Source organism: Sceloporus occidentalis, unplaced genomic scaffold (assembly GCF_023333645.1).
Source record: "Sceloporus occidentalis isolate IW3139 unplaced genomic scaffold, rSceOcc1.0.p SCAF_5, whole genome shotgun sequence".
In the NCBI taxonomy this organism is placed as follows: Eukaryota; Metazoa; Chordata; class Lepidosauria; order Squamata; family Phrynosomatidae; genus Sceloporus; species Sceloporus occidentalis.
This window is the reverse complement of record NW_028316985.1, coordinates 2,181,658-2,203,190: the sequence shown is the minus strand read 5'-3', so window position 1 is coordinate 2,203,190 and position 21,533 is coordinate 2,181,658. Positions and strand designations below refer to the sequence as shown.

Genomic DNA, 21,533 nt, shown 5'->3' with positions numbered 1-21,533 from the left:
GGCACATTTTCACCTTGCTTTTGGGCTTTCCAGGGCCATTATAGGCCCAGGAGAGGCCATCTTTAATAGTAGGAAGTGGATGGATGTCAATTCCTCTTCACTTGCTAGTTCAAAATGGCTTCTCTGAAGCAGGAGCATCATTTGGAGGGTGCAGAGGATATGGATCACATTGGGAACCACCATAAGGGGGGCTGACTTCACTACTCCCGAAATATCTCCCTGTTATCAGCTTCAGCTGATATGCCTTTTCCTGCACCTTTTCCTAGAATCAGAGGACCTAAACCTTGATCCAACACAGGGAAAGGCGGGTTATAAATAAATACTATTATTATTAAAATACTATTAAATATGGTAGTTCACACAGGTAACCTCAAGGCTGGACTTCTGCAGTGAGCTCTACATCAGGCTACTTTGTACCAAGTCCAGAAACTCCAACTGGTTCAGAATATGGCAGCTAGATTGTTTACAGGTACATCCAGGAGTGATCACATCCCACCAATCTTAAAATCATCCCACTGGCTGCCAATTAGTTTCTGGGCAAAGTACAAAGTGTTGCTTATTAAAGCCCTACATGCTTTAGGCCCAGGTTGCCTACAGGATCACCTTCTCACCTACAGCCTGCCATGTACAACCAGGTGCTCTGCTATCCACACACCCCAAAATCCTTTGTAAAATGGAAGGATGCTTCAGTAGGTAGGACGAAATGAATGTGAGAAAATGATGGCCTTATGTCTCCTGTACAAGATCAAGCCCCATCTCCAATGAAAACTCCATCCCTCAAAGATGGACATGAAGTGGAATTCCTAGGCTGCGTCTACACTGAAGAATTAATGCAGTTTGACACCACTTCAACTACCATGACTCAGTGCTATGGAATTCTGGGGCCTGTAGTTTTGGGAGATATTTAGCCTTCTCTGTCAGAGAGCTCCCGCACCACAACAAGCTACAAATCCCAGAATTCCATAGAAAGGAGCCAAGGCAGTCAAAGTGGTATGGAATTGCATTATTTCTGCATGGTAGATGTAGCCTAAGTGAGATCACATTTTTCAAACCCACCAGTGCTGCTCCCAGCCCTCACCTAGTTCGCTCACCAGCTGGACACATTCCTCAGCACCAAAAAGATTAAAATTATTGGGTTCTCCAACTTTCCAGGCTACGAACTTTATCTTGGTATGATCCACCCACGTCCACTGTTTGCTCTGCGAGAAAAATAGAAGCAGAAAAATGAATTATGCAGTGTAGTCCTTTGTAGCTGGGCCTGGGGAGAGCTGCTCCAAAGGTCTCACTAGTCGAATATTCCATTCATATAGAGGCCAATACTTTGCCCCCAAGGAGAAGCCAAGCAATTAGTAATGGGTGCCACAAGAGGCAGCAGTTCTCATTATTCCACATGGGGGGTGTTCCCACTTGCCTATAAAGTGGATCATGAAGCAAATTAAGAGGTGTCATTCCCACTGATGCCCAAATTAGTTCCTCAATGCCCCCAGTATCATTTCCATTGCGATTCGATTCGAAATCAAATTATATCGTATAATTCAAATTAGACGCCTATAAACTGGGTTTAAAAAATAGTAGGTTATAAAGCGGGTTATTTTTGAAAGTGGGGTACGATTTGCTGTATCCGAATGGGAACGACAAGGGTGTCTGATGTGGGAACCTGGAGATGGGAGGAGCAGCGCTCAAGGGGCTGGCCTGGGGGTGTCACCCTCTTTGGTCTCTTTCTGCATCGCCAGCGCCATTTTCTTCCATTCGCATAGCTTTCCCCCGGTGGATTGCAACCTCCTCTCTGCTCCACATTCATAGACCGATGTGAGAGGAGAGCCATTGAACACAATTTTTAACTATTCTTTTTTCTTTTTGCACCTCTGCCTGAGCGCCTGAGCAGCAGATGGGCTTTGCAGGACATGCCTGCTTGATCGCCCCCCAGGCAGCCCAGGGAGCAATGGGGGAGGCAAAGCGATTTTGGGGAAAGGAGGCTCCTTCCAGAGGGGAACTATGGGATGGGCTTTGCAGTACATATATATAGAATATATAGAATATAAAATATATAAAATATAAAATATATAAAATATATAGAATTTAGGAGAAAACCTTGTAAAATACTGTGATACAATCTAGGCACCTTACAAAAATTATGAAATGTTATGATGGAATATATGAAATGGGAAGAATCCAACATTGGGATTCTCCTGGCATTATGGTGCACTCCAGGAGAACTCTCTTCATTGCAGCCCTGCTGAGTATCTCCAGAATTGGAAACCTTCCAAAAAGTGTTTTTTGACTGCTCTGGAGGGATGTTGGGAAATAGTGGGAAAGAAATGGAGCCCTGGTGGCGCAGTGGTTAAATGCCTGTACTGCAGCCATTCACTCAAAACCACAAGGTTGCGAGTTCAAGACCAGCAAAAGGGCCCAAGCTCGACTCAGGCTTGCATCCTTCCGAGGAGGGAGCTAAAATGAGTACCCAGACTGTTGGGGGCAAATTAGCTTACTTGCTAATTAGCTTACTTGCTGTTCACCGCTATGATCTTTGGAATAGCGGTATATAAATAAAACAAATTATTAATTATTATTATTATTACATCCCTGCTTGATCGCCCTCCAAACAGCCCAAGGAGCAATGGGGGAGGCAAAGCGATTTTGGGGAATGGAGAGCCTGGACGCCCAGGGATCTGAGGGGGGGGGGGATCGAGCCTTATCTTCTCTCTTCCCCAAAGATTCTCTCCCCAATAATGAAGACCGCTGCCTTCTCCTCCTTGATCCGATTTGCCAAGCCTCCTCCTAGTCTGGGGAGACACAACAGAAGAGCCTTGGATGCAGCCAATTTTCATTGGCTGCCCTAAAAAAAACAAACCCTAGACTTGTGACGTCTGAAGCCTACGCGCTTTATTGACAGCTTGTGGACACAAATGGGAACAGGGAGCAAGTTAATCCGCTTTAAAATAAAACGATTTAAAATAAATGGGAACAAAAACAGGGTCTAAATGAATTGAGGTAATTTGCCCCTTTTGGTAATGGAAATGATGGAAAAAATTCGAATTATTCCCGGAACATAATCCGAATCAGAATTGTGCCAATACGTTTTATCTGCCAAGTGGGAACACCCCCATGGTTAAATGATCCTAAAATATCCTGGATACCTTGGCTAAATTTTGGGTGAGACAAGGAGAGGACCTTCTCCCCTTTGGCACCCCAAGAAGAGAATGCTCTCCCAATGGCCCACAGTCTTCCAATCTTTTCAACACCAGCTCAGAACCTTTCTGGTCATTCTGGTTTAGAAACCATGAGATATGAGAAATGGCTTAGGGAGCTGGGTAGTTTAGCCTAGGGAAGAGAAGATAAAGAGGTAACATGAGAGCCCTGTTTAAATATTTGAAGGGATGTCATATTGAGGTTGGAGGAAGCTTGTTTTCTACTGCTCCAGAGACTAGAGCAATGGATTCAAGCTACAGGAAAAGAGATTCCCACCTAAACATAAGGAAGAATTTTCTGGCAGGAAGAGGAAGTGAATTATGCTGCCTCAGAGGAAGGAAGAGTCTCCTTCTTTGGAGGTCTTTTCATGCCCTGTTTCCAGGATCCTGGCATGTTCTCTGATGGCTCTGATGGAGCGTTTGAGAGCCCAGGGAACATGCCAGCTCCAGTAGCCCCAGGAGGAGAGGCTGAAGCCAGCACAGGAGCAGAGTTCCCTTCAGCCACAACCCTCAGTGAACAGACTGACTTACCAAAACCTATCCTCATGGAGAGTGTGCCAGGAAAGAGAAAGATGCAGGCTCTCTGAGCTTTGAAATAAGAAGCATGCTGCATACAAAGAGCACCAGCAAGGCCTGGATGGGCCATAAATAACCCTACAGCACCCTTGGTCCAGTAAGGCTGACAATCATCCTTCTTCCTTGGGAGAAATCCACTATGGTGCCTCCTTCCTTGATTGATTGATTGATTGATTGATTGATTGATTGATTGATTATTGCCTTTAAGTCGAGCTAGACTTAGACTGTTTTTTAGGATTACCCTTTGGACGGCTTTCCTGGACTGACTACTGACTCGTGAAGGACTTGGCCTGGATTAGACAACCACTGCTTTTCTACATACAGAGCTTGGTTTCTCTTTCCCTCTCTCTGCTTAAGATGCTGAGGCTTCGGATTGGGAGTCTGGCTAGCTTCCCAAGGGCAAAACAGGGCAGGTCCTCAAAACAGATGCTGAATGGCCATGTGTCACAGAGAGGGGTTTGTTGGAGTCTTCCTGCATGGCAGAAAGGCTTTAGACTTTATGGCCCTTGTGGTCTCTTCCAACTCTAGGATTTTGTAATTTTTAAATTTGGTGATTTTTGTCTGTTTGGCAGCTTTAGCCATCTTTTTCTTTGTCATGATAACATGTTTGGATTTTTTAAAAAGTTCTAATTGGTCTAACTATTTGTTATACCTAGTATTGCATTGGAGAAATTTTAACCACCATCAGTTATTGTTGAGGTTCAACTGCTCATGAGGGTGAATGCTGTTCTCTCTGAATGCTCACATGTTTCACATCAGGCCTCCCTCTCTCCTGAATTGTCTTCCAGTGGTTAAGCCTTTCACATTGACCTTTGGACTTTAACCCTCTTCTTAGAATCATAGAATCTAGAGTTGGAAGACATCCCAAGGGCCATCCATTCTAAGCCCTTTCTGCCATGTGGGAAGGCACCATCCTTCCTGGGAAAGATGGACATCCAGCCTCTTTTCAAAGACATCCAAAGGAGATTCCACCATCTTATGAAGCAGCAGTGTCTTCCACTATTGAGCAGCTCTTACCCTCAGAAAGTTCTTCCTAAGGACCTATTTTGCCTTAACCCTAACCTTCTTTTCCCAAGGGTCAACATGCCCAGCTCCCTAAGCCAGTCTTTGAAGGGCTTGGTGGTTTCCTAACTTTTCGGGAAACATTTCTGGAAATGATTTGGTCATCTTCCTCTGGACATGCTTCCCCTGGACAACATTCTTCTTGAACTGAATCTTTCCATATCCTCCCCCCCACCACCACAGAATTAATGGGTTGGGTGCATTTTGCCTTGAGTTTGGCATGAAATACATTGTAAGGATTATGAGTGCTACCAGTCAAACTTGTGTGTCCTTCCAGTCATAAGCAAAACTGCCAGCATCTCAACATGGACAACTCAAGGGAAATCTTCTAGTACAATCCAGGGTTCCAGTGCCTGCCCCAAGGAGATTACATTGGAGAGCCCATGAACAACATCTTGTGGCTAATGGGATGCCACCCAAAGGCAAAGAAGGGAACTTACACCGGAATCAATATGCATGCCAATCCACACATTCTTATTGCCACGGCTGTAGGCTGACACATATTCGGCCACCTTGCTAGACTCTGCTGTACTGTGGATGGAGGCGAGATGGGCACCCATGCTGTGACAGTCAACCTGAGAGAAACAGCAAAACAAAAACTGGTTGTGCTATTTTTTTGTAAGGGAAGATGCTGCAGATTCTAGGTGACCAGACAGACTTGGGGGGGGGGGGTGAAGAGGAAGAGAGCAGATATCTATCTATCTATATAGTTTGAGTATTGGGCTATGACTGTGAAGGGTTCGGTTCTCACTCATCTATGGAAACCCAGTGGGTGACCTTGAATGAGCCTAAGAAAACCCCATGATCATCATAAATTGCTCATCATAAATTGTAAATGACATGAAGGCTCAAAACAACAATATTGTTAATTGCAACCAAAGCAAAGACCTGGCACTGATGGAAATTTTGCAGGAAAGACTTTCTCTCTCTGTCCTTCTACTAATATAAACATAAGAATGGAAATTACCTTAGTCTTATTTAAATCAACGGGTTTTATATAAGCATTGATTAACAATTCAGCAGTTGATTGAGTGGATCTACTTTAGTTGGCTCTAGCCACTGGATTTGGACCTATGTCTTCATCTATACTGTGGCCAAATCTACATCTTCACATCTCTATAGATATCTATGGGCAACCAAGATGGCAAGGGTATCACTTATGGGTTCAGAAATCCCAAACTTAACAAAATATAAGTGAACAGAAGGGCTGATGGCTACAGAGTTCAACTATGGGCTTGTCTATACAGGGATTTACTCTGCATTCCACACACTCCAGATTGCTCTGTCCTGTTTACATGACACAAGGCCAAATACCTGCATTGGGTGCCTTCATAACTGTCTCCACAATCCCTGCACCTGATTCAGGGGGGCTTCCTCCTCCTAACCCGCATTTAAATATCTCACCTTTTGCTGTGGGTTTTCAACTCTTCACAGCCATAACCACAGCTGTGGGTGCAAGTCATTCTGGGGTCAGAATGAGGGGCCCAGCATTGATAGCATGGCTGAGCACCTTGTGCTCACCTCAGCAGCAACAGCGAGCAATGAATGGGGACTGTGTGGGAAGCCCATCATTTGTTGTGAGAGCTGAAAACTTGCAGTATAAGAGAGTAGTCAGGAGGGATGTGGGGAGAATTCAGGACCAGAATATTATGGGGGCACCGCAGAGTATTCTGGCAAGTCAAGATGGGGCCTAAGTCAATGCTTCCCCCCCTCAACTAACAAGACAGCAACCAAGAGCAAAGGTTGATGACCTAAGATGGTCCTTCTTGGGTCAAACTGTGGCTGAGTGATGATGGGCTCTTGACCTGCAATGTGTTCCAGGGAGGCCAGCATGACCCAAAGGACTGAGGACAATCCCACCAGCCTCATTGGCCACTTGCTTTTCGTGGGGTGTGTGGCCCATGTGGGAACTTTCCATGGGGTTTCCTGGGTGTGGTCCATCAGCCTGAGATCCAAAACCAATGTCTCACCTCTGCTTCTGCCCAGGTCTTCCTGTCCTTGAAGAATCCATAGCAAAATCCTTGGTAGACCAACCAGCCCCGGCGGCAAGATTCAGCTTCTGCAAAGATTCAAAGAGAAAGGAGAAAGCAAGCACAGTTGAGTCTCAATTCTTAGAAAAGCATAGTTAGACAAGAGCACCTTTCTGGTACTCTGCTAATTTTAAAACTAAACCCGAACAGGCTTGGCTTTGATATTTTGATTTTTAAATCTGTTTGTTTCCTAGCAAAGGCTGAAGCCCTAGGAAACTTAAATTATCAACTAAGGGGAAGCCCAGAAGCCCAGAGTCAGGGAGAACACAACCAGAATGTCCTCTGTAGGGAAGGAGGACATGGCCAAGAAACATTCCAGCCTGGGTTTTCCTCTTCCAGAACTTGGGAAGGTGACTTCTTTGGATTGAAACTGCCAGGATCCCCCCGACAACTAGCATAACCACTAACCACGCTGTGAGGTCTATTCCATGGAAGTCACTTGACAAAGTTATGTTCCTTTGTAAAGTCGAAGGCTTTCATGGCTGGCATCCATTGTTTTTTGTGGGTTTTTGGGCTATGTGGCCATGTTCCAGAAAAGTTTCTTCCTGACCTCATCTGTGGCTGGCATCTGTTCCTTTGGCAGAAGATCTCAGCTTTCTTGTCCTGGGCATCTGAAGAGAGATGTTCCTTGTGCTGCATGAATCACTCCAATGTCCGGAAGAACTGCTTTAAATGGGTTTAGTGCTGCGCTCCTGCCCCCTCAGCAAACTGGGCCAGAAATTCGGTGCAAGTGCAAACAAGGGCCATTTAAACCAGTTCAGATCAGTTTGAAACCCAATTTATTAGGTAGTGGGAATGAGGCCCCAGACTCACCTTTTAAAAGCAAGCTGACAAGGAGAAAGCCACAAAGGCTGAGGCTGAAAGACGACTGGTCCCCCATCTTCCCGCTTCCCCTGGGAAGAGAAAGTGTTAGAGAAGAATGAAGTTGGAGTAGGCAAAATGGACAGACATTGCCTCCTTGCAAAATGTGGAGGTATCTTTAGAAAAGTGAGCTCATGATACCTCCATCTTGGCATTCTGTTGTCTCTTCTGAGGTTGCCAAGTGATCAGGTGAAAACAGCCCTGTCTGTTCCTGTGCCTTTCACAGCTCAGTTCATCTGCACACACTAACAGGAGACACTTTTCATGATATTGCAGTGAGAGGTTGGATGTCCACCTATCAGGGATGCTATAGCTGTAGGTATCCTCCTCTGGCATCAGGGGGTTGGAATGATTCACCCTAAAGATCTCTTCCAACTCTACAATTCTACCATCTTATGACTTGTCAGATATTTTCCCCACATTAGACCCCAGAGACAGTAAAGGTTCTGTTGTACTGGACAACCAATCTAACTAATGAGATTGTTTTAAGATGGCATATATTAATAGAATCATAGAAGCACAGAGTTGGGAGAGAGCCCAAGGGTCATCCAGTCCAACCCCATGCTGCCATGCAGGAAGACAGCATCAAAGCACTTCCAAAAGGTAGCCACCTAGCCTCTTTTTCAAAACTTCCAACGAAGGAGAATCCACCACACGTCCAGGCAGCATCTTCCATGGTCAAACAGCTCTTATCCTCAGAAAGTTTTTCCTAATGTTTCAGTGGAATCTCTTGTCCTATAGTTTGCATCCATTGTTTCCAGGTCCTGTTCTCTGGAGTAATAATAATAATAATAATAATAATAATAATTTGTTTTATTTATATACCGCTATTCCAAAGATCATAGCGGTGGACAGCAAGTAAGCTAATTAGCAAGTAAGCTAATTTGCCCCCAACAGTCTGGGTACTCATTTTAGCTCCCTCCTCGGAAGGATGCAAGCCTGAGTCGAGCTTGGGCCCTTTTGCTGGTCTTGAACTCACAACCTTGTGGTCTTGAGTGAATGGCTGCAGTACAGGCATTTAACCACTGCGCCACCAGCAGAAAACAAGCTTGCTCCATCCTCAATATGACACCCCTTCAAATATTTAAACAGGGCTATCATATCACCTCTTAAGCTTCTCTTCTCCAGGCTAAACATCCCCAGCTCCCCAAGCCATAAGGCATGGTTTCCAGACCTTCCACCATTTTGGTTGCTCTCCTCTGGTTATGTTCCAGCTTCTCAACATCCTTTTTGAATTGTGAGGTCCAGAACTGGACACAGTATTATTCCAGGTGAGGCCTGACCAAAGTGGAATAAAGTGGCACTATGACTTCCCTCAATCTAGACACTATACTGCGATTGATGCAAACTAGGATCATATTGGCTTTTTAAGGTGCCACATCATGCTGTTTGCTCATGTTCCATCTTTCTTTTACTCTCTGACTCCTTCTTTTCTAGTTTCTATATCAAAAGGTGCATGCACTCACCTGACCATTCCTCTGTCTGTCTGTCTCTTTCTCTCTGTCCTGCTCCTCTCCCTACTATGACAATTTTGCATTCATTCAGGGCTGTAGAAACTTTCAGCTGCTGAACATCTTGGGAGGAATTTATACGCAAATAGGTAGAACATGATGAGACACATGGCTGCACAAACAAAGCACAGAGAGATCCGGCCACTATGGATGAGCAACTTCTTGACCAGCAGAAAACGTAAATGGGGTGGAAACAGAGAAGAACTTAAACTGCCACCAGATTTACTATTAAGCATGAGTGGATCTGGAGGGCTGGTTTTCTTTCCTCTTGATTCTTCAAGAAAATGTGTAAAAAGAAAAAAGACAAATGCAATATGCCAGAAAAGCTCTTCTGTTTAAATAAATAAATAAAAATAAAACTTTTATTTATATCCCACTTTTCTGTGACAAAAGAATCAAAGCGGCTACAACATGTTAAAATCCACATTTACAAATTTATGTCCCAAATTCCCCCCCCCCTTAAAACAGGATTAAACAAATTACAATTAAAACATCTATTAAAAACACAATAAAAAAACAGCGAGGACAAAGCGGTGGGCTGATCCATGATGTGAGTGAGGGGCATTCATTCTGTGGCCAGACACTTTTATTCAGGAAAGGCCTGCCAGAAGAGATCCGTCTTGACAGCTTTTTTAAAGCTGTCTAAGCTGGCAATTTGATGGATCTCGTCCGGCAGACAGTTCCACAGTTTTTTTAAAGTCTTTTTTTTAAGTTAAGCATTGCCTCCTTACCCCATTTTTTTAAAGACGACTGCTACTTAGCACTGCATCCAAAGTACTGGGTTTATATCCACAGAAACTCATGCAAAAATACAAAGATGTTTGTCTTAAAGGTGCCACCAGAATTCTCTTTATTTTCTCCCCTCCCTTCCTCCTTTTATTGTTGATATTCTTGGAGGATTCCAGAAATGGCCATTTGCCCTACCTTTTTTAGAAAAAAGGGCAAACTCTGGGTTTTTGAGGGGTTGAGGGCTCCAAAATAGCTCCTGGAGTCCCCATGCACCCTAGGATTGAACTTAGTCCACCTCCGTTTGTCTTCCCAGAAGGAGAAAGGGAGGCACTGCTCTTATACCTATGTAACTACAGTGCTCATATCAGTTTCTGGGCATGTTTAGCTAGGCTAAAAGAAGACTGAGAGGTGACATGGTTGAGTCAACAGGGTAATACAGCAGCTAAAAAAGTCAATGCAATTCTAGGCTGCATCAATAGAAGTATAGTATCTTGATCGAGGGAAGTAATAGTGCCACTATATTCTGCTTTGGTCAGACCTCCATTGCTTCAGGAGGGTGACCAAAATGATGAAGAGTCTGGAAACACCAAGCCCCATGAGGAGTGGCTTTGGGAGATGGGTTTATTTTCTGCTTGTTTTCTGCTGCTCCAGAGAATAAGACATGGAACAATGGATGCAAGCTACAAGAAAATAGAGTCCACCTCAACATTAGGAGGAACATCCTGACAGTAAGGGCTGTTTGACAGTGGAACACACTCTTTCCTCGAAGGTTGTGGTGGAATCTCCTTCTTTAGAGGTCTTTAAACAGAGGCTGGATGTCCATCTGTCAATGGGGATGCTTTGATTGAGAGTTCCTGCGTGGCAGAAGGGGGTTGGACAGGATGGCCCTTCTTGGGGGTCTCTTCCAAATCTATGATTCTATGACTGTAAGAGTGATTCGGCAATGGAACCAATTGTCTAGAGAGGTGGACCTCTTCAAAAAGAGCCTTGCTGAAGATGTTTTAGCTCAGTGGTTTCCAAACTCTGGTCCACCCATGTCTGGAACTCCAACTGCCAGATGCCCCACCTTGCTTGGTCAACAGGAATTCTGGGAACTGAAGTCCATAACATCTGAATGACCAAACTTTGGGAACTATTGCTTTAGCTAGAGATCCTGCACTGGGCGGAGAGTTGAACCTGATGGCCCATAGGGCTTCTTCCAATTCTATGATTCTTCAAACTAGGGATGCAAGTCTTCACAAAGGTTGCATCTACACTACAGAAATAATGCAGCTTGCAATTTCCTTATATGACAATGTAGGAAATACACTAGTGTTAACCAAAAAGCTAGGGCTCCTGGGAGGGTATCAGAAATTAATATATCTTAGAGAAATTTTAATAGCTCAAATAAAAAAGCCTTGGCTGGGGCAACGTTCAGCCTTGGGATCTTTTCCCTTTGTATATAGGTTCCAAGTCACACAGAACTCCAGAGCAATTCCAAATAAGGTTCTGAGTGTTATTAAGAAAATCAGCAACACGCACACAAGAACTAACAAAGCAAAAGGTGGGAGGAAGGGAAAAGAGGAGGCCTTGCTAAATGTAATACAGTACTGATCTTGAAGCATGATTCCAATTGATGGGGGTCCAGAATGGAGATGGCTCAATAGCCTCCTCAGCGAGTGGGGCGGCCGGCTTATTGAGGAGTCTAGTAGAACAAAGAGAGTGTCTGTCCAGTCCCAAACTAGACCAAATTGCTAGTGTTCATGCAGTAGTATATATACTCAAAATCATATACTGGGGACAGTAATCTCAGAATGAATGGATTCTCTCTCTGGCTTTTCTTTGCGAATGAAGATTCAGGAAGGACTCATCCCACGCTTTGTACAAGCATGTTGATGACTAAAAAGGTCAATCCGAGATAAATAAGTCCGGTTGCAGAAAGCACAGCGGAAAGTCTCTTTGGGTGATGTTTCCAGGTTGTGGTTCTTTCTGCGTTGTCATTTCTCTTTGAGACTCGTTCGCCGTGAGCTTTCGAAAAAGGCTGCAGCATTGTGGATAGTGAGTGCATCTCCATGCCTCCCGATGCGAGGCCAGGGCAGACCATTGTTGATGATCAATTTGGCTAAGCCTGAGATGTTGTTTCAGGGAGTCCTTGTATCTCTTCTTTGGGGCGCCCCTCTTATGCTCTTGACCCGTGGCGAGTTCACCGTAGAATATTATTTTGGGGAGGCGATGGTCCTTCATCCTAGAAACGTGTCCTGCCCAGCGCAGCTGCGTCCTCAATAGCATGGCCTCAATGCTGGTGATCTCTGCTTGCTCTAGGACAGCAACATTTGTCACATAGTCAGTCCAGTGTATATTTAGAATTGTGCGTAAACAGTGCTGATGAAAGCGTTCAAGGAGTCGTAGGTGCTGGCGATAGGTGACCCATGTTTCAGACCCTTAGAGGAGAATAGACAGTACAATGGCTCTATACACACTGATTTTTGTGCTTCGCCTCAAGTGTTTCTTACTCCAGACTCTTTTGTGAAGCCTTCCGAATGCACTATATGCCTTTGCTAATCTATGATCGATCTCTTTATCAATCTTGGCGTCTGAGGAGATGATGCTTCCCAGGTAGGTGAACTGCTGGATGGACTTAAGCACAGATGTGCCTACGGTGATGTGGGGATGGTAGTGTTCTTCCTGTGGTGCCGGCTGGTAGAGAACTTCCCTTTTCTTCAGGCTGACTTCCAGCCCAAAGAGCTCTGCAGCTGTTGCAAAACAAGATGTTAGGCGCTGCAGAGCTGCTTCCATATGGGCAATAAGGGCAGCATTGTCAGCAAAAAGCAGCTCATGGACTAGATAGCTTAGAGTCTTAGTGCGAGCCCTCAGACAGCTTAACTTAAACAGGCTACCATCAGTATGGTAGCATATATAAATGCCATAGTCTTCTTCTTTGAGATCTGCCGTAGCCCTTTGGAGCATCATGCTGAAGAAGATTGTAAATAGAGTTGGTGCGAGAACACAACTTTGTTTCAGACCATTGGTTATGAGAAAGGGCTCCGAGAGAGCATTACTTTACAGTTAAGTGGTTTTCCCAAGGAGAGAGAAATGGCTGAGATATTGGGGAAATGTGCAGACAATTGGCGTGAACATTTCAGACAAAGGAAAACTTGTGCTACTGCAGAAGAGTTTGCTCCATCTGCAATGTGACACCCTTTAAATACTTAAACAGGGCTATCATATCACCTCTTAACTTTCTCTTCTCCAGGTTAAACATCCCCAGCTCCCTGAGTCATAAGACATAAGTCATAAGACATAGTTTCTAGACCAGTGGTTCCCAAACTTCCTAATGCCGTGACCCCTTAATACAGTGCCTCATGTTGTGGTGACCCAAACCCATGAAATTATTTTCATTGCTACTTCAAAACTGAAATTAAATAGGTGCTTTCCAATGGTCTTAGGCGACCCCCATGAAAGGGTCATACGATCCCCAAAGGGGTCCCGACCCACAGGTTGGGAACCACTGTTCTAGACCCTTCACCATTTTGGTGGCACTCCTCTGGACATCCAAAATGCCTTCGTGTCCCACTCTACATTTGTGCTCTAAACTTACTCATGCCCCAGTCTGCTCCAAGTCTGTGTCCCAAATGTGTGTCTTTCTACTTCCTTTTGGCTCTCTGCCTATCCATTCTTCTCTTGCCTTTTCTGCTATGTTTGCCTTTCATCCCATCTCCATTTGAATTCTCTGCCTTTTCTTTTTCTCTCTCAGATCTTCTTGCTAGGGATGATGGGAGTTGCAGCTCTTCTCCTGGCTTTCACTCTCACCCCCTGGTTAGCGGAAGAACAACCAGTTTGACCAGTAGCTCTGAGAATTGGCTGAAGATGTCTTCCAATCTTCTCTGGAGTCTGCTGGTTCTTGTTCAGCTCTCAAGACACCAGTCAACACAGTAGTCTTCTTTAAAGATCTACTTTTATTCTAATATATACACTATGCACAAAACAATTCACTACTCACAAAACCCACACTACTATACTCCTCAACACCCACAAAAAGTATTGCCATACATTGTTGCTTATAGAGACATTTGTCTCTCTATTCATTATACAGTTGCCACCTCCTGGGCGTGTACATACATTATGATTGACATACAATACTTGGCTCAATCTTTACCTCACATTGCATCATACATTACTGTTCACTCAATGACTTTCAGGTGATACCAATTTGCACCTTTTCACTTTGTCCTTGCCACATATGTCCTTGGCTTTTAGGACCTTCTAATTACATTATATGCAACACCTATGTGACATTTCAATTGCTTTTGCTTTGTCAGGTTACTTTCAAATACATCCATATACATATTATATTTCTTGTGACTATATATCCCATGTGGCTTTTTCCTGACACTTCTCTCCCTCGCATGTGCCACTTCCAAAGTCCCCTCCATCTCCCAAGGGGGAAAATACAGTGAACACAAGCACTGGAGCACAATAAAAACATTTTTATTCATATGCTTAACATTTCTCTTCATTTAAAAAAAGGGCTGGGAAAGGGAAATGTCAGTGCCAGCTCTGTACTTATTTATTTCTCTGTGTTTCTCTCTCTCTCTCTATGTCCAGTTTGCCTTTCAGGTCAGGTTTTTCTATTCTTATGATTTTGGATGGGGTTGCTTCTCTGACCTCAATTGATGTGGATTAGATTTAGAAATAGAAAGACTGTTTTTAAAAATTGGGGGGGGGGGGGGGGAATGTTGAGAAAACCTGACAAGAAAAATCCTGGACCAATGAGAATATTTGCAGTTCAAGACATACTTTTGCACCAAATATGCATGTAGTTGTTTTGCTCAAAAACAGCATTTTGTGCACAGAAAACAATACTATGGTTGGCCCTCCCAATCTGTGGATTCGGCATCCATGGATTAAACCAAGCACAGTTTAAAAATATTCACATAAAAATGACCCAAGAAGCAAACCTTGATTATGCCATTGTATGTAAGGGACACCATGGTGAACAGAAAATGCTGTTTGATGTGCAGAATAACCACATCTTTTTGTGCAGAAGGGAATCCATCACAAATATGCTTTGAACACTGCATTCTTTTTGAAAGGCTTTTTCACAGCAGGAAGGAAATTGCTGAAATTACTCATTGCTTCCTTTGAGAAGATAATTAGTGATGAATTACATCTATAATTAGATTCCACCCAAAGTTCCCTTCAGCTGCTCAGGATTATTTCTGATCTGAAACTAATTGCAGTATTAAATAATAATTTTTAAGGAAATTCCACAGTGTTCCAATGATCATGAGCTTTCCCAAATTAAGGGAAGATGGTGGCCTAGTGGCAACGGCAACATCTTGAGCCTATTTTGAACTTTTAGACCATGGCAAACTGTTTCAGGAACTCAGTGTCTTTGCACTTTGTGAGAAGATGGAGGTGGAAAGCATGGCGTACTCATTTGGAGGCTCCTGGAACAACCTTCCTCACCTCACTGGTAATTTTATCATTTTAGTTGCCTTCCTCTAGACACCCACAACAGGAGCTTTATTCAACAGCAAGAAAATTGGGGCACTCAAAATGTGAAATTGGCTGTAATGTCTGGGGGGGGGGGGGCTTTTCAGGAGGAAAAAGGGGAGCTGAGCATCACACACAAATCCCTGCCCCACTGAGCTTAGATTCTGAATCTACAGCTGAGCAACTGCATCATCATTGTCACCAGTATCATTTAGTACAAGGTATTGGTAATAACCTTTAAAGCCCTTCATGGCTTAGGTCCAGCTTACTTATGTAAATGCCTTCCTCCATACAATGCACCCCGCACACTCAGGTCCTCGGGGGGTAACCTATTGCAGCCAAGGAAGACTAGGCTTGCTGAGGTTACCCAGAGGACCTTCTCATCGGCTGCTCCTAGACTATGGAATGACCTGGTGGAGGAGATCCGCCACATTACGACTCTTGATGCTTTTAAGAAAGCAGTCAAGACAGATCTCTTCCAGCAGGCCTTCCCTGGTTGACTGATTGATTATTTCATGATACTGATGTGGATTGCCCCATTTGTCCCATGATGCCTCATTTTAATTATGTTTAATTTAGACCCAGTACAGGAAGCGGCATCCTGGCAGCGATTCTAGGGTTAGGGAGCACACACCAGCGGCACGCTCACTAAAACCAGCACATCATGGCGGCATTGTAATGGCGCCCTCTAGTCCACACAGGGACCATTGTGACATAAGTGACGTGCAGCATATAGATGCCACAGTGCATCACTTACATCATGAGAGCGCCAATGGCACACTTATGATGTCTGTGCGGCGTCCGAAGAAGAACCTGGTTTTTCCAGGTTCTTTTTGTGGTGGAGGGAAGCCACACGGTTTGGCTGCTGTGGTGTCCCTCCGGAGGAAAACTGGGCACCTACAACCCGCCCTTTCGTGGCGGCCTGGGGAGCCCCTTAGTTAATTTTATTTACCAAATGTATTTTATGATGTGTGTTAGTTTAATTGGGGGTAAGGGGATTATGTTATTTTTATTATGTGGTTTTATTGCTGTTAGTGCTGTATTTTATGATTGTTACCTGCCTTGATTCTTTGGGGAGAGACAGGCTATAAAAATATTTATTATTATTATTATTATTATTATTATTAGTAGTAGTACAGTTATTATTAAAGTGGCCCTTGGTATCTGTTGCTGTTTGGTTCCAGGCTCCTGCATGGATACCAAGGTCTTTGGGTGTTCAAGTCCCATTAAATACAGTGGATAGTAAAATGGTGTCCCTTATGTAAAATGGCAAAACATGGTTTGCTTTTCAGAATTTATATAGTCTTTCAATATTTTCAAGCCAAGGATGCGTGGATCCATGAATGAGGAATCCATGGATACGGAGGGCCGACTGTATTAGTATAGCAATACTAATACTAACAAGCGCTGGTGGTGACAATGATGATGCAGTTCCTCATATGTAGACAATGATGCTGCATCCTAGACAATGAGAAAATTGCAATAGTCAAAGAGATTCCATACTTTGGATCAAATATTGATTGGAACAGTGACTGCAGTCAAGAAATCAGAAGGCTAGGATTAGGAAGGACAACTATGAAAGAAATGGACAAAATCCTAAAGTGTAAAAATATAGATCTGAATTGTCCAAGCCATAGTGTTTCCCTAACACCATGCACCAAAATAAAAGCTGGACAGTGAAGCAAGTCAATAGAAAGAAAATCAACTCCTTTGAGATGATGTACTGGAGAAGAGTACTAAGGATATCATGAACAGCCAAGAAGGGAAGCAAGTCTAGATCAGATCAAGCCTGAAATCTCCCTCGAAGCCAGGATGATGAAACTAAGGTTGTCATACTTTGGCCACATCATGAGAAGGCACAAATCATTTGAAAAGACAATAATGCTAGGATTAGAAGAGGGCAGCAGAAAGAAAGGAAGACTCCATACCAGATGGTTGGACTCAATCAAAGAGGGCATGGGCCTGAACCTGGAGGACCTGAGCAAAGCAATGGAGGACAGGGAGTCATCCATAAGGTTGCAATGAGCAGAGGCTGATGTAAGGGAAGTTAACAACAAATTATTATTAGTATTAGTATTACTACCAGGAGCTAAATATCCTGAAGGCACTAGATCCTGTCTGAGCTTGGAAGCTATGAAGGGTCAGTCCTGGTTAGTCCTTTGGTGGGACACCACCAAGGAATAGCAGGTGCTCTTGGCTCTAATTCAGAGGAAGGAACTGGAAACACCATCCCTGAGGATTCCTTGCCTAAGAAAACGCTATCAGAAATGCATGGGGCCACCATAGGTCAACAGGTATTTAGATGCTGTTTTTACCCCCACAATAATTTGTCATGTCGTAGCAGGATCAGAGCCAGTGGTTTGAGTGAAGGACTTGGACTCTGGAGATCAGGGTTCAATACTCCCTGAGTGACTTTGGGTGAATCACACACTGTCAGCCCCAGAAAACCCCACAATAAGTTCACCTTGGTACTGCTATAAGTTGGAAATGGCTTGAAGGTAGACAACAACAAAGTGGGTCCAGTAGATATGGTCTGTAAATAGGTTTGACTGAACGTCGTGGCTTTTAATGAGGTTACCCAGGAATGCTGATGTGGTCACCCTCGCTGGTATTTGAGCTCGTATTTGCAAAGCCAGGCAAAACCAGAAGTGCAGTCGATGTCATTCCATTTCTTAAATCCTGGAAGGTAACAGGGAACTGGGTTCAATAACTTTCCCCTTCCTTCCTTCCTTCCTTCCTTCCTTTTCATCTATCCCATCTTACTATCTCTCACTTTATTTATATCCCACCTTCCTCCCAGGCTGGGACCCAAGGAGTCTTCCAGAAAGGCAGAAAATACAATCCTGGAGGACAGTGCTATGGATATAGTGGACTGCTAAAAAAGACAAACAAATGGGAGCTAGAGCTGATCAAGCCTGAACTCTTCCTAGAAGCCAAGGTGACTAAACTGAGGTTGTTGTACTTTGGCCACACCATGGGAAGACAGGACTCTCTGGAAATGACAATAATGCTCAGTAAGTTGGAAGACAGGAGGAAAAGGGGAAGACTGTGTTACAGATGGATAGACTCCATAATGGCTGCCCTGAGTCTGTAAAACCTGAGGAGTGCAGTTGAGGAGAGGGGAGTTGGAGGTCTTTCATTCATGAGGTTGCCATACGTTGAAGTTGACTTGTTGGCAGTTAACAACAAAGCCATGTAGGGGAGAATGACGGTAGTCTGCCAGCCAAGTAGCAACCCATCTGGTCCCATTAGCTTTGGGTGAAACAGTAGCCCTTGAATTTTTGTTCCCAACTACAGTAGGATTACAGTGGTCCCTCCACATTCACTAGTGTTGGGGGCACACTACCCACATTAAAGTGGAAAACTTGAGTGAACATTTCTCTAGGATTCGCTTAGTCCTCCAGCACAACTCTATGGTCAACATCTGCCAGACATTGAACACAGAATTGCACTAGAGGATCTACAAATGCCTAGAGAAATGTTCCCTCTATGAATGTCTAGGTCCTCCAGTGTGACTTTTGGTGGAGGCTGACCATTGAGTTGCCCTGGAGGACCTAGAGATTCCTAGGAGGGCTGACAGTATTGAATCAGTAGGTTCTAACTATGTATTGATCCAGCACTCCACAACTCATTCCACAGCTCTATTCTAGTTGTGACTGGCCAACAAGTTTCAAACCCTAGTGTCTCCCTGACCCTGGACTGAACCCCAACACAAAACCCTTCAACATTTCATGGATGCGAACCGGGACATAGGTGGCCAAACAACATCGGAGGGTGGTCAAGATGGCAAAAGCTATTAGCAACAAAGAACACACAAGCCAGAAGAAGCTGCAGCAGTTTATTTTGCATACTGGGAAAGGCAAAATCCTAGGCCTCATTCCCACTTACAAAAAAGTGGCTTGCAATCCGAATCGATGGACTGATTCAACAGTGGAGCATGGTTCCCACTACATTTGTCCTGATCACATTTTTTCCCTGTAAAATAACCCACTTATGGTTCACATTCACAAATGAATCGGATCAAAATACACCGGCTCCAGCCGGCCGAAGGGCAAATTTAAATCGATTCCGATCTGCATCTGGTTCACACTTGCACAGAACTGATTTCTCCAAAAAAATGCAAAAAATATCAGCGTCAAAAAGGTGCATGTTAAATGGGTCTAGCGCGTGGCCCCCCTCACCAAATCGCTTCAGCGAATCTACTCAAGTGGGAACCAGGGTTATTTGAACCAGTTCAAACCGATTTGCAATCCGGTTTAAAAGGTAGTGGGAATCAGGCCCTACCCTTTCCTCTCCTCCTTAGTGAATTAAGTACATTTGCACTTTGAACTCAGTTTGCAGCAATTAAAGTAAGCTGAGGACAAAGCGGGAAAGTGAGAGGAAGAAAGGAATATTGGGACATTTTAAAAGCAGCTGGAATACTGGGATCGCAGAGGATTAACTGGGAGTGTCCCTTCCAAATCAGGGCAACTTGGGGTATGCAACATCCCATATCCACATCGGTCCACTGTTTCAGCTCCTGGGTCCAGGAGGTTTCCTAACTGGATCTCTGACCCTTACCTTCCTGGGGAAGGAGATGGACACAGGGTTCAAAGGACCCCGCATTGTTCGGTTCCCCCTTTGCCCAAGGCAAGTATGTGACTTTGAAGGCATCCATCCACTGCCAGTCTCTTTCCTGTTGAGAGAGAGAAGGAAAACGTCGGGGTCCCTGCTGCGGAAAGACCAGACAGGGGCTGCATCTGCACTGCAGAATGAATGCAGTTTGCCACCACTTTAACGTCCATGGCTCAATGCTAAGGGATCCTGGGATCTATAATTTAGTGAAATATGTGGCTTTGTCTGTTAGAGAGCTCTGGCAGAGAACAACAAACTACAAAGCTCAGGATTTGAGAGAATGGAGCCATGACAGTTCAAGAAGTGTCAAACTGCATTCAACCTGCAATGTAGCAACAGCCTAGATCCTCATCTCTTCCTACGGAACTCTGTGATTTGTAGTTTCTTGTGGCACAAGAGTTCTCTGGCAGAGAAGGCTAAATTCCAGGCACAGAACAAGGTGTTGGTTATAATCTTTAAAGCCCTACATGGCTTGGGCCCAACCTATTTGAGGGATCGCCTGCTTCCATATAATCCACCCCACTGCACCCTCAGGTCCTCTGGGAGGAATCTATTGCAGCCTTTAAAACCCAGACTAACTGCTCCCTCCCAGAGGGCCTTCTCTGCAATTGCTCCCAAACTAAGGAACGGACGGACAGATGAGATCCGTCAAACTGCCAGCTTAGACAGCTTTTAAAAAGCTGTTAAGACGGATCTCTTCTGGCAGGCCTTTCCTGAATAAAGTGCCCGGCCACAGAATGACTGCCCCCCTGTCATGGATCCGCCCACCACTCTGTCCTCGCTGTATTTTTTATTGTGTTTTTAATAGATGTTTTAATTGTTACATGTTTAATCCTGTTTTAAGGGGGGGAATTTGGGACATAATGTTGCAAATGTGGATTTTAATATGTTGTGAGTCGCTTTGATTGTCTAGTTACAGAAAAGTGAGATACAAATAAAAGTTTTATTTTATTTATTATTTTATATTTATCTCTCTCCAAACCACAAATCCCAGAATTCCACAGCATTGAACCATGGCAGTGAAAGTGTTGTCAAGCTGCATTATTTCTACAGTGCAGATGCAGCCTTCCTACCACATTGAATCTGCAATTAGTTTCCCTGAGGCAAAGCTTGGAAAAACTACTTTTTGGATTATACATCCCAGAATTGCCCAATTATTGCGGTAAAATAAAATTCTGGTATTGTGAGCTAGCGAGAGAGAGAGAGAAAGCTTTCGTTATATACCTTAGGATCAGGTGGTGAATTTAAATCAACTAGATTGGCTTCTTGGTTGTGGTCAAAGAGTCCAATCCAAATGGGTCCGGTGCCACCAGAGGTTTCACTAATGGGAGTGATGAAGTTGGCCACTGCTTCCATCTCTTCTGCATCAAGGATAGAGGCAAGATGGCTACGGGCCGCATGCCTCCGACAGTCAAACTGAAAGAAACGTTCAATAATTTTACTCAAACTTGTCATAGTTATGATTTAAAAGTCAGATTCAGATTGGA

At 44.1% G+C, this 21,533-nt stretch overlaps 1 protein-coding gene across 1 annotated transcript; it reads right to left on the bottom strand.

The window, feature by feature from the left end:
* Positions 1–1,046: 1,046 nt before the first annotated feature.
* Positions 1,047–9,191, bottom strand: LOC149311543 (C-type lectin lectoxin-Thr1-like). Its single transcript, XM_089526583.1, has 5 exons — positions 9,184–9,191; positions 7,670–7,749; positions 6,797–6,885; positions 5,267–5,401; positions 1,047–1,199 (listed from the first exon to the last, which is right to left on the bottom strand). Exons 1-5 carry the CDS (start codon positions 9,189–9,191, stop codon positions 1,047–1,049), a joined length of 465 nt encoding a protein of 154 aa, XP_089382709.1.
* Positions 9,192–21,533: the final 12,342 nt, after the last annotated feature.

Coding starts and splice junctions, on each gene's coding strand:
- LOC149311543 (XM_089526583.1), bottom strand. Junction 5,402..6,796: donor AGACCTGGGCAGAAGCAGAG/GTGAGACATTGG, acceptor TGTTTCTCTCAG/GTTGACTGTCACAGCATGGG. Junction 1,200..5,266: donor GCATGCATATTGATTCCGGT/GTAAGTTCCCTT, acceptor TTTTTCTCGCAG/AGCAAACAGTGGACGTGGGT.